Source organism: Helianthus annuus, chromosome 7 (assembly GCF_002127325.2).
Source record: "Helianthus annuus cultivar XRQ/B chromosome 7, HanXRQr2.0-SUNRISE, whole genome shotgun sequence".
Lineage (NCBI taxonomy): Eukaryota > Viridiplantae > Streptophyta > Magnoliopsida > Asterales > Asteraceae > Helianthus > Helianthus annuus.
The window spans coordinates 81,503,430-81,515,103 of record NC_035439.2 but is presented as its reverse complement, the minus strand read 5'-3'; the positions used below and the strand labels follow the sequence as shown (position 1 = coordinate 81,515,103).

At 35.6% G+C, this 11,674-nt stretch overlaps 1 protein-coding gene across 1 annotated transcript; it reads right to left on the bottom strand.

Moving 5' to 3' along the window:
• Positions 1-8,565: 8,565 nt before the first annotated feature.
• On the bottom strand, positions 8,566-10,169 carry LOC110920150 (protein FAR-RED IMPAIRED RESPONSE 1-like). The gene is made up of 5 exons (XM_022164383.1): positions 10,060-10,169; positions 9,384-9,642; positions 8,901-9,240; positions 8,674-8,786; positions 8,566-8,592 (listed from the first exon to the last, which is right to left on the bottom strand). Exons 1-5 carry the CDS (start codon positions 10,167-10,169, stop codon positions 8,566-8,568), a joined length of 849 nt encoding a protein of 282 aa, XP_022020075.1.
• Positions 10,170-11,674: the final 1,505 nt, after the last annotated feature.

Below are 11,674 nucleotides of genomic sequence, written 5' to 3'. Positions count from 1 at the left end.
CTTGGTATGCAACCTTATCACACTATCTGCTGGAGAACGGTTTTCGTAGAGGTCTTATCGACTGTACTCTTTTCATCAAAGAACAAGATGGAGATCTTCTTCTGGTACAGGTATACGTTGATGACATTATTTTTGGTTCTACTAATGATGTCTTGTGTAGGGAATTCGAGCGCATTATGCAGGATAAATTCGAGATGCGTGCTATGGGGGAAATGACCTTCTTCTTGGGCCTACAAGTACAACAAACGGAGTCTGGGATATTCATCCATCAGACTAAATATGTTGGTGACATCTTGAGCCGGTTCCAGATGTCTGATGCAACGCCCATTGGTACCCCATTGCCAACTAATCACGGAATTACTCCAGACTTGAAGGGAGAAGCTGTTAGCCCTTCAATCTATCGCGCTATGATCGGATCTCTTATGTACCTCACAGCATCAAGGCCAGACATAATGTACCCAACGTGCCTGCTTGCCAGATATCAAGTTAACCCGAAGGCCTCACATCTTGCTGCTGTTAAAAGGATTTTTCGTTATTTGAAGGCGTACCCTGACACCGGTCTGTGGTACCCTAGGGATAATAACTTTGAATTGGTAGCTTTCAGTGATTCTGATTTTGGCGGATGCAAAATCGACGGCAAGTCCACAACGGCTGGATGTCAGTTTTTAGGAGATCGCCTAGTCACATGGCAGTGCAAGAAGCAGACGTGTGTAGCTACATCAACATGCGAAGCTGAATACATTGCTGCCTCAAGTTGTTGCTCCCAAGTTCTTTGGATCCAACAACAGATGCGGGACTACGGTTTTGAATTCCTAACTACTCCTATTTACGTTGATAATTCTGCTGCTTTAGATATCACTAGAAATCCTGTGCAGCATTCAAAGACCAAACACATCGAAATCAAATATCACTTCATACGTGATTGCTTTGAGAAAAGGCTAATCGATGTTGTTAAGGTCCACACCGATGACCAACGTGCCGACTTATTTACCAAAGCATTTGACAAATCAAGATTTGACTTTTTATTATTGGTAAACGGCATTAAGGTCAAGCAAGAGTAAAACCAACATCGGAAAATCATTTTTGTAAATATCTTTGTGTGTTTTAAATTTATCTTAGTTTATTGATTTTAGGGGGAGTAAATCCAAAAATCAGAAAATCCAAAACATCGAAAAATTTCAAAAATACAAAAACAATAGAAAAACAAAAATGAGTTTCCTGGCGAGCAAAAGAGAAAATGATAGTACATCAGTGGTCTATTCAAACCTCCTTAAATCTTAAATGAAAAACGATAAGCAGCTCTATATAAGATGTATCGGTAGGCTCACAATCATTTTAAAGTGTGCAGGGTGATATAAATCTTAATCGACTGAAGACCAGGTGGGAACCACTCATTGGCATATGGTCTTAGTACCGAAATTTCGTTTGATAGATTGCCGAGGTTCTGAGATATTCGGTCTTTATGCTGCTTATCATCTGGGTATCATGGTTGTATCTTTTACCGAAAAATAACGGGGACGCAAGTCTAGATCTTCCATGATACTATACATACGTGTACATGTTGCATACTGCATTCGACCTCAATAAGTGATAAACAATCACATGTCCATATCAAATAAGTGATAAAATATCACATTTATCCGGGTGTCAAGTTCGTCTCTCTGCTGTACGGAAGTACTGACCTGTTCACGGACTTGCACCTGTGCCCTCATGCATATGAAAATCAAGTTCCTCATCAATAAGTGATTATATCACATAGGGCTTGTTTTCAAATCAAAATAAGTGAGTATCTCACAATTTATACGGTCAAACAGATGATAATCGGTATACTCACCGGTAAGATGAACCCTCGTGCATACCTTGATACGGGAATGTGTCGTGATGTGGATGAACACCGGTCGGTAAGTATAAATCATACCTTAACGTATCCTCTAAACATGATTACATCTGATAAGTTGAGCTTAAGTGGACAACAATACCGATAATTGTTATAGGATGCTTATCTTAATATTAACTAACTGAACAACAAGAGTGTTTTGGCATGACCGTACACTGATATGATTCTCTTACCCTCGAAACTCACAAAAAGAATGTCTGTATATATTTATGTACTGCTTAACTTTTATTATTTCTTTTAAACAGTTTCGTCGTTTGGTGCATATCAGCACGACGTTAGCGGTGATGTCGTTTGATAACACTCAAAGGATTTTAACTTGTTGTCTTTTAATCTCAAAAATACCAAAAAGATTTTAGGTGTGTTTTAATATAAACTTTATAAAAGCCAAAAAGATTTTCTTTCTACTTTATTTTCGATCGTACGATGTTGGAGCTCGAGTCTTCGTTGCCTGAAACCTGACTGAAAACCGAACTGACTAAATCTTCACAAACGGTCGAAATTTGCATGTTTGAAAGTTAAAAGGCTAAAATTGGCAAATTTATTAAACTTTCAAACTGTCGGACGGTGTTTGATTATGACATGGTCATTCGTGTGTCATGTGTGTATGTTAACTATATTCCAAGCAGTTGTTCTCATTATGCGTTTAGATTTCTTGCATGTGCAGATTCTAAAGGCTGGGAGAACATAGTCGATGACAAGCTCTGGAATGAAGACACGACGAGAAGGCGCTCAAGTGATGAAAATGATCGAGTTGCCGTTGGCCATCATCAACACCACAAGGATCTCACTTCATAAAGATAAAGTCTTTTCACGAGCATAACTCAAGGGGGAGCTTATATTAAGGGGGAGTTTGTCAACACACTTCCTACATGATACGGGTAGTTTGTTGATACACTCTCTGCTTTCAAGACGTGAAGACTTTGAAGATCCTCCGACATTGAAGACTTGAAAGGACATCAGAGTTTTGGTAACTCGAAGACCAAAGACCGTCGAAGTTCGAGACGAGTCTACAACTATAGAAGATAAAGACAAAGCTACAGCCAAGGGGGAGTTTGTTGGTGCACTTGTGTCTGTACTTTGTCTGTATTCGGTCTGTATGTGAACGATGTCCTTGTAAGTTGACCAAGTCAACCGTCCTCCTGGTTTGACTCAGTCAACAGTAAGTAAACTTGTTGAAAGTTGTCTGGTTCGAAGGATGAGTGATCGAAGGATAATGTAGATCCTTCGATCACCTCGAAAGATATGCTTCGACTGATGGTCCTCGAAGGATGATCCTTCGAGGTCCCTGCTTATCCTTCGAAAGCATTGTATCCGAAAGATGATCCTTCGGACCATCAATCGGATCCTTCGAGCAGACCTGCTGTGTATGGGTATATATACCCATGCAGTGTGTTGTGTGAGTGAGTTCTGCCACTTGCACATTCGAGAGATAGAGAGCATTGAGAGCATTCTGTCCGGAACTCACACACACACACTTAGAGAGTTTATGGAACATTTCTGTAAACATTGAGCTTGTAACCGAACCCTCATTGCATTAATACAAGTTGTGTTAATCGGTGAACTTGTGTGTTTGTTTCTCTACTTGCTACTAACTCGGTTTGCTTGCTAGCTTGGATTCCGCACTCGCTAGTAGGTTTGTATAACAAGGTTTAGGTTCGTAATCCTCCGCGAAAAGGGACCTACAATAACACATATTTTTTCAATTTTAAACATGTATATACATATATGTATAATTGTCAATATACATATATGTATAGTTAAAAGATTAACAATATACACATGTGTATAAATCCCAAAAATTTTTTTTTTTAAAATAAAATAAAAAATTTAATCCTTACAGAAAAAGCTGCGATTTTCTAGAAAAAAAAATTGTATTTTTTTCACCTTTTTTTTTGCATTTTTTGCTTAGGGAAAATGTGTGGCCAGATTGCTTCTCAAGTTTCTCAAATAGGGTGGACTTCTCTTAGGATCCCTACCTTATACATATACATATATATATATATATATATATATATATATATAGGGGACCGCTAGAATGAGAACCACCTCCAGTTGTAAGAACTGAGAGAACCACTTTATAGCCTTTAGATCAAGGAGATGGATGGATGAGATTTAAAGTAACTAAAATTAATATTAAATAGATTTTGTCTTATTATGTCTTTAATATTTTAATCCAAAAGGGTATTATAGTAAAATTACACTATTTTGTCTTTATATATATATTATATTTAATTGTCTTTTTGTTTTATTCATTAATTACTTTATATTAAAAAATCAGAATTTTATGTTAAACAAAATTTCAAAATTCAGATTTGTCTAACAATTTTTTATTAAAATCATTTTTTTAATTCAAATTTTGTGAAAATGTTTTATTAAAAGAATGTTTTTATTAAAATCTCTTTTTAAATTAACATTTTTTTTAACAAACCGAATTTTTTTGCGCGCCGGTTTTTTACGTCCCGTTTTACCGTGACGTTTTTTACGTCCCGTTTTTTACGCGAATTTTATTTGTGCGCCGTTTTTTTGCGCGCCGTTTTTTATGCTCCGTCTCCGCCCAAATTTTTTTCACCCCGTTTCGCCCCAATTTTTTTTACGCCCCATTTAGCCCTGTTTTATTGCGCGCCGTTTTTACGCGCCGTTTTTTAACGCGCCGTTTTTTAAAGGCGCCGTTTTTCTCGATCGGCGTTTTTTTTACGCGCCGTTTTTTTCAACGTTTTTTAACGCGACGTTTTTTCAAAGCGCCGTTTTTACACCCGGCTTTTTTTCACGCCTCGTTTTTTGACGCGCCGTTTTTACGCTCGGCTTTTTCACGCTTCGTTTTTTCAACGCGTCGTTTTTTTCAACGCGCCGTTTTTTTACGTTAACGTTATTTACGTTTTACGTGCCGGCTTTTTACGTTAACGTTTTTTTACATTTTACGCGCCGGTTTTTTACGTTAACGTTTTTTTACGTTTTACACGCCGGTTTTCTACGTTAACGTTTTTTACGTTTTTACGTTTTACGCGCCGGTTTTTAAATGACATTTACGTAAAACTTTTTACGTTTTACTAAAAAAACTTTATGTTTTACGTTTTACCTAAAACTTTTTACGTTTTACGAAAAACTTTTTACGTTTTACGGAAAAAAAATTACGTTTTACGTAAAACTTTTTACGTTTTACGTAAAACTTTTTACGTTTTACGTAAAACGTAAAACTTTTTACGTTTTACGTTTACGTAAAACTTTTTTACGTTTTACGTAAACCTTTCTACGTTTTACTAAAAAAAACTTTATGTTTTACGTTTTATGAAAAAAAATTACGTTTTACGAAAAACTTTTTACGTTTTACGTTTTACGTAAAACTTTTTACGGTTTACGTAAAACTTTTTACGTCTTACGAAAAAAATTTTACTTTTTACGTTTTATGTAAAACGTAAAACGTTAACGATTGGATCAGTTTTTAAAAAAATTTACGTTTTACATTTAGAACAAGCGGCCTATTTGCCAACAATTGGATCAGTTTTTAAAAAAAATTAACTGTGTTAAAAATTGGTAAAAGGAAATTTTCATTTGAATTATTTTCATCAAAGCAAATAAAACACTAACAAAATGGGTTTGCTTAAATCAAAACAGGAAAACACTAAAAAACGCATAATCCATGACACTAACTAGGATCAGAAACAAATTAATTCAAATGACGAATAATATGATAATGAACATGAAAAGAACAGCATCCTTGAATTAACAACTATAACAGTAGCATTAAGCTAATTATCCTGACAATCTCAAACTCACCGGAGCTCCACCCGTCGGAAATCCCTGATATCGCCGCCGCTCATCTCTCGGGTTCTCCGATCTCGATCAGCTCTCTCTCTCTCTCCTTCCTGGCTCACTCTCTCTTCGACGTCGTCAGAAAGCCACGCCGCCACAGCGGCGGCGCCTCTATTATCGTCGCCCGACGGTGTTCAGGGAGAGCAAGGGGGTTCGGGTGGGTTTGGCCGCTCGGAATCGGCGCTGAAATGTCCGATCCGTGGTCGAATCTTTATGATGAAGAGAGGGAGAGGAAGGGGTGCGGCTCACCGGAGAAGAAGGGGGGTGTAAGTGTTCCGGCCGGCGAGTAGAGGAGACAAACATAGAGTGGATCTTGGCCGGCGAATCTTTATTGTGTGCATAGAGATGGACATTGTGGTGAGAAATTTGTGTGCACAGTGATGGAATTGGGGGTTTTCCTTCATGAAGAGAGAGAAACGCATGTTAAATTATAAAGAGAGAAAGTTCAGAGATATTATAAAGAGAGAGAAACTTGTCTGGTGCAATAAATGGAGAAAGAGAGAGGGATTTGACATTTGAGCTAAATGACCAAAATACCCTTTTGGTTGTCATATTCTGATTGGTTGAGAGTGGTTTTCGCGGTTCTTACAACTGGGGGTGGTTTTCCTTTTAGCGCTCCCCTATATATATATATATGTATATATATAGGGGAAGGTTCAAATGAAAACCAATAGTTATCACGAAAACTCGAAAACTAACTAAAAAAGCCAAAAAAACATACCAATTTTTTTTTTTGCATACCAACTTTCGCCACTTATAGTATATAAAAAAAATTTTAAAAAAAAAATTTGTAGTGCACATGTGTAGTACACATACACATGTGTAATACAATTAAAAAAAAAAAAAAAAAACCTGCGATTTTTTGTAAAAAATTTTTTGTGTTTTTTAGGTTTTTTTTTAGTTAGTTTTCGAGTTTTCGTGTTTGTTGTAGTATTACACATGTGTAATACAAAAAAAAAAAAAAAAACATTTTTTTTGAAATTTTTTTTATACACTAAAAGTGGCGAAATTGGTATGCAAAAAAAAAAATAAATTTTTGGTATGTTTGTTTGGCTTTTTTAGTTAGTTTTCGAGTTTTCGCGTTAACTAGTGGTTTTCATTTGAACCTTTCCCTGTGTGTATATATATATATATATATATATATATATATATATATATATACAGGGTCAGGATTTAGAGAAAACGCTCAAAAGTGTGAGAATGGAGAGAACGCTTATAGATCGTCAGATCAAAACAATTTATAGACTAGATGACGCAGTGGCATTTAGGTAAACAAAATCACTTTTATTAATCTGGCGCGCTTCACTAAGGGTAAAAGGGTCTTTTGACTTAACATAAAACGCCAAACTCACGCTATTAAAATCCCGCCTCAACACACAGCACACTTCATCATAATATAACGCCATAGATATAAAACGCCAAACTTTGTTTTTAACCTATAAAGCTGAACAAACAGTACCGAAACGACAAAACTTTACTACTAGCATTTACTGTAATAAAAATTGCGCCTAAAATACGCGCCAAAAACTTCCTATATAAACAAACTCTCAGAACTACTAAAATTCACACCAAAACCCCAAAAACCTATATTTTCCTCTATACCATTCATCTTATAAACGCCAAAAAAACCAAAATATCAAAGATTCCAATCCATACACTATTTTCTCAATAAACTTTCGCTCTATGTAATGAGCAAGATCCTCAATATAAACGTCAAAACATACAAAAACCACAAAACTTCAAAAAAGCCATCTCATGGAGATTCAGTTTTTGTTCTCAATAAAGTTTAGCTAAATGAGATGGATAACATTGTTAGACATCTTTCTTCACTGAGGATTGACAATGTTATCCATTTCGTTCAGTAAAACATTATTGAGTTTAGCACGACCAAAATTAGAAGTTTATGGTAGTTTTATTTAGTGGCGTTATTGTTTTTTTTTTTTTTTTTGGCGTTTGATTTCCTTGCCCGATCTTATATTGTTTGTTATTTAACTTCGAAGTAGCATGTTATGAACAAATAGGTAGAAAAAAGAAAAATATGCAAAAAAAAAAATGATTTAAAACGTCAAACTAAGATCTGTCTGTGTTCTATAGGATTGAAATATATAAAACGCCAAACTACTCTACACTGGCTCTCAAAGACCATCTGTATGTGTTCTGTAAGAATAAAAATACAAAACGCCAAACTACTCTTCACTAGCTCTCGAAGACCTTGTCGATGCTCTTTTAATTACGGCCTGTTTGCATGTCGATGCGTAGTGTCCATAGCCTTTGCAGTTCTGACACTGTCTTTCTTTGGCCCCGTGTTTCGACTTTGATTTCTTTTTGTCGATTGCTATCTCCTATTTAGATTTCAGGCACTTCCAAGAAGCAGAACCTTTGGATTTATACCCTACAGGGACTCTTATCGGATTCTTGTCGTTTTATATTGACCGGTTATCTCGGCAAATCTATACCTAGAACTAGCGGGAGGAGCAACAATCTGCATATCTTGAACCTTCTTCATATAAGATTGAACATGATCCTTGTATAAGGATAGCTCCTCTTTATTACCAGACAAACGGTTCAAAATGTATTCGGTTGAAAAAATAATATCTCGCATCATACTTTGCACATCAGGACCAAGCTCGGTTATATATTCACGACTAATTGAGAATTCAGGAGAGCAGTTTGGGGAAGCCTCTTTGCGCCATCTATTCAGAATGTATTGTTTTGGAAATTCCATAATGTCCATAACTCTCCAAACATAGAATATATGTCTACATAGCAAACCAAACTGTTCAAAACGCCTGCATGAGCAACTGCATGTGCAATCAGACTTACGGAACATTACCTGAAAAATGCCGAAAACAATATCTCTATAACGTCGTGCATAGAATGTTTGTCTAAAAAGTACAAAAACACATTGCATATGATAAAACGCCATTAACAGAAAACGCCATAAAAACCAAAACGCCATTATTTACCTCAAATAAGGATGTACAAGGCTGTTGGAAGTCATTTACGTAAAACTTAACAAACCCATCAGGCTGATCTTCGTAACGTTGATTTATGCAATACGCAACTCCAATAAGCTCAGCTTGAACGTCACAGAAAATACTTTTTGTGTATATGTCAACAGCTTGCCCTTCCAACAATTTGTAACTACTCTTCAACTAGGGTCTTTTGTATCGAGATTCATGATCATTTTTACGATGTGTGTGACGTTGTGCTTCTATTGCAGTCTCATAATGCGTCATGAACTCAACAAGAGTAGCTTTCGAATTGCACACTTGACCAAAAAAATGATTCTCACTCTCCGACCTGGATGTCGTTCGCATAAGACCAGACATATGCTCCATTCTATAGTATGCAGGGATCCAAGATTCCCTAAGTGCAAAACTATCAGATAGCCAGTCATTATCTTCTAAATTGAATTCTGCGATAACCGCTTCCCATTCTGATTCAAACTCTCCAGGTGTGAGAATATTCGTCCACATAACACCACAAATACGTTCTTTAAAATTGGTGGAATTGCATAGCCTAACACCAACCTATATATAACACGAAAACGCCATGCATAAATAAAAAAAACAAAGACAAACTTAATTAAAAAAACACTAACAAGGTAAAGAACGCCATGTATTTTAAAACGCAGTGTATCCTAAAACGCCAAAGGTAAAAAAAGCATAACAACCTTTAGAGAAAGTTTATGCATCACATACCACATGCATAACCGATGCCTTGTGTCAACAAATACATCAGAAATAGCCTTCTTCGTCGCTGGATCTTGGTCAGTGCTAACAACTTTTGGTTGAGAACCAACAGCTTTTAGAAAAACTCTTAACAACCAAATATACGTATCAGCAGTTTCCGACGCCAATAATGCTGCACCAAATGTAACATTGCAGTGATGATTGTCTATACCAGTGAATGGTACAAAAACCATAGAGTATCTGCATATGAAAATGCCATGAGAACTGAAACAATAATAAAACGCCACTGAATGTAAACTAATAAAATGGCATTGCATGTAAACTAATAAAACACCATCGCATGTAAAATAATAAAACGCCATTGCATGTAAAATAATAAAACGCCATTGCATGTATATTAATAAAACACCAAAAACATAAGAAGTTGAATTATAAAATATTAATTGTTGGAACGATACGTGGCGTCAAACGAAATCACATCACTAAACACGTGGTAATTACGTTTGGCTTGATCGTCACACCAAAAAAGACCCTTCAAACAATTCTCTTCGTCTGTGATGTAATCATATAAGAAATTAGGCTAGGAATGTTTTTTTTTCATTCAAATATTTCACAACCATATCGGCGTCATATTCCCCTATAAACAAGTTAATTTGCCTCTTATAGTTCTTAAATTCAACTTTTCTTGCACCAACGTCTTCAAAACCGCCAAAACAAGTCTTCATAACATTAAACGTCTTGACGGGACCCAAATTTAGCTTAGACATGTTGTGTATAACATGCTTCTAGAGCTGAGTGAGGTGTCGTTCAGTTGGAAGAAAATGCTTATCGGGACGTTTCAACAAATTCATGATTGTGCTCCTCGACAAACTTATACACCTTCCATGATCCAGCCTCAAAAAGTACACATAACAGTGCACCACAATCAGTCCTCTTTGAAAAGTTAGATCACACTACTCGCTCCTTTTGATTGGGGTCCAACGTATCAACCTTCTTGTCCTTGTATAACCCAGATCTTGTACACAAGTAATACTTAATATGTAAGACACCTTTAGGGTTTGTCTTTGTAGTCCCTTTCCTGACTGAAAACCCACACTCCTTGGCATACTTAACATACATTGAATAACAATCATCAAGGCTTGAGAATACCATGTCCATTCTGGGCTTTAATTCTTCACTGACGTAAGGAATGATAAATGGTAATCCAGTTTTGGGGCAAAGCCTTTGACTCGAGGAAGAGACTTCGTCTGAGAAAACACAGTGAGGAACAGAAAAATCAGAAAAACACAGTGATGTCTCGTAATAACATTATACATTAAAACGCCGTTAATTGAATAATAAACAAGACATAATAAACACATAATTTAAAAATGACATGATAAAAAAAGCCATGAGATGAATAATTAAAAACACTTAACAACATAAATAATTAACAAAATATAACATCATAATGAAAACGCCAAAATTAACAAAACTAATGTTTACACAAATTAACAAAATAGTAATAGTTGATGTTCACAAATACTACTAAATAAAATTCAAAACTAATCAAATAGATGAAACACACCAATGATCGTAAAAACATAAGAAATACACTAGAACGTAAACGACAATTAAAATTATATTGAAAACTCCAATTGCAGTTCTTAATAATTGTTTAAATATCAATTAAAACACGATTAAATTGTATAATTGAAATAACACTATTGAAAATCATACAACACATTATAAAAATAATAATACAAAAAAATGCCATAGAACAATGATAAAAGAACAAAACGCCATATCTGTTGCATGATTTACTGGAACGAAAATAGAAAATGCCAACGAATTTTACTTTGTCGAACAGAATCCACGTTAAACACCATAGATCTGAGAAAGCTTGCAAAGGAGGTAACAACTAACAATAAATCTTTGGAGTTTTAATTTGAAAGAGATTTATAACGCGAATAAAGAGGGAACGTATAAAAGGACAATCGTACCCCCGCATAACAATTAGGGCCCCTTGCCATGTGTTGGGCTAGGATCCGTTCTCACCGTTCTCACACTTTTCACCGTTCTCTCCTGAACCTGTTTCTATATATATATATATATATATATATTGTTTAAAAGGTTATCTTTAGAGAATACTAACCCAGTTTTAAAAGTGTTCCAGTAAGATTACTTATACTTTTTTGTCTCAATCTGGTCACGTAACATTCAAATCGAGTCATTGTCAAATTTTTTATGTGTCCAAAAAGAAATGGAGGAGAATATTTTAGAGTCGAGATTT

Excerpts from the sequence above, each read along its gene's own strand:
- LOC110920150 (XM_022164383.1), bottom strand. The coding sequence starts at position 10,169 with ATGTCTAAGCTAAATTTGGGTCCCGTCAAGACGTTTAATGTTATGAAG. Across the intron at positions 9,643-10,059 it reads GAATTTAAGAACTATAAGAG|ATACTCTATGGTTTTTGTAC; the intron begins GCAAATTAACTT and ends TTTCATATGCAG. Across the intron at positions 8,787-8,900 it reads AGCACAACGTCACACACATC|CTGAGCTTATTGGAGTTGCG; the intron begins GTAAAAATGATC and ends GTGACGTTCAAG.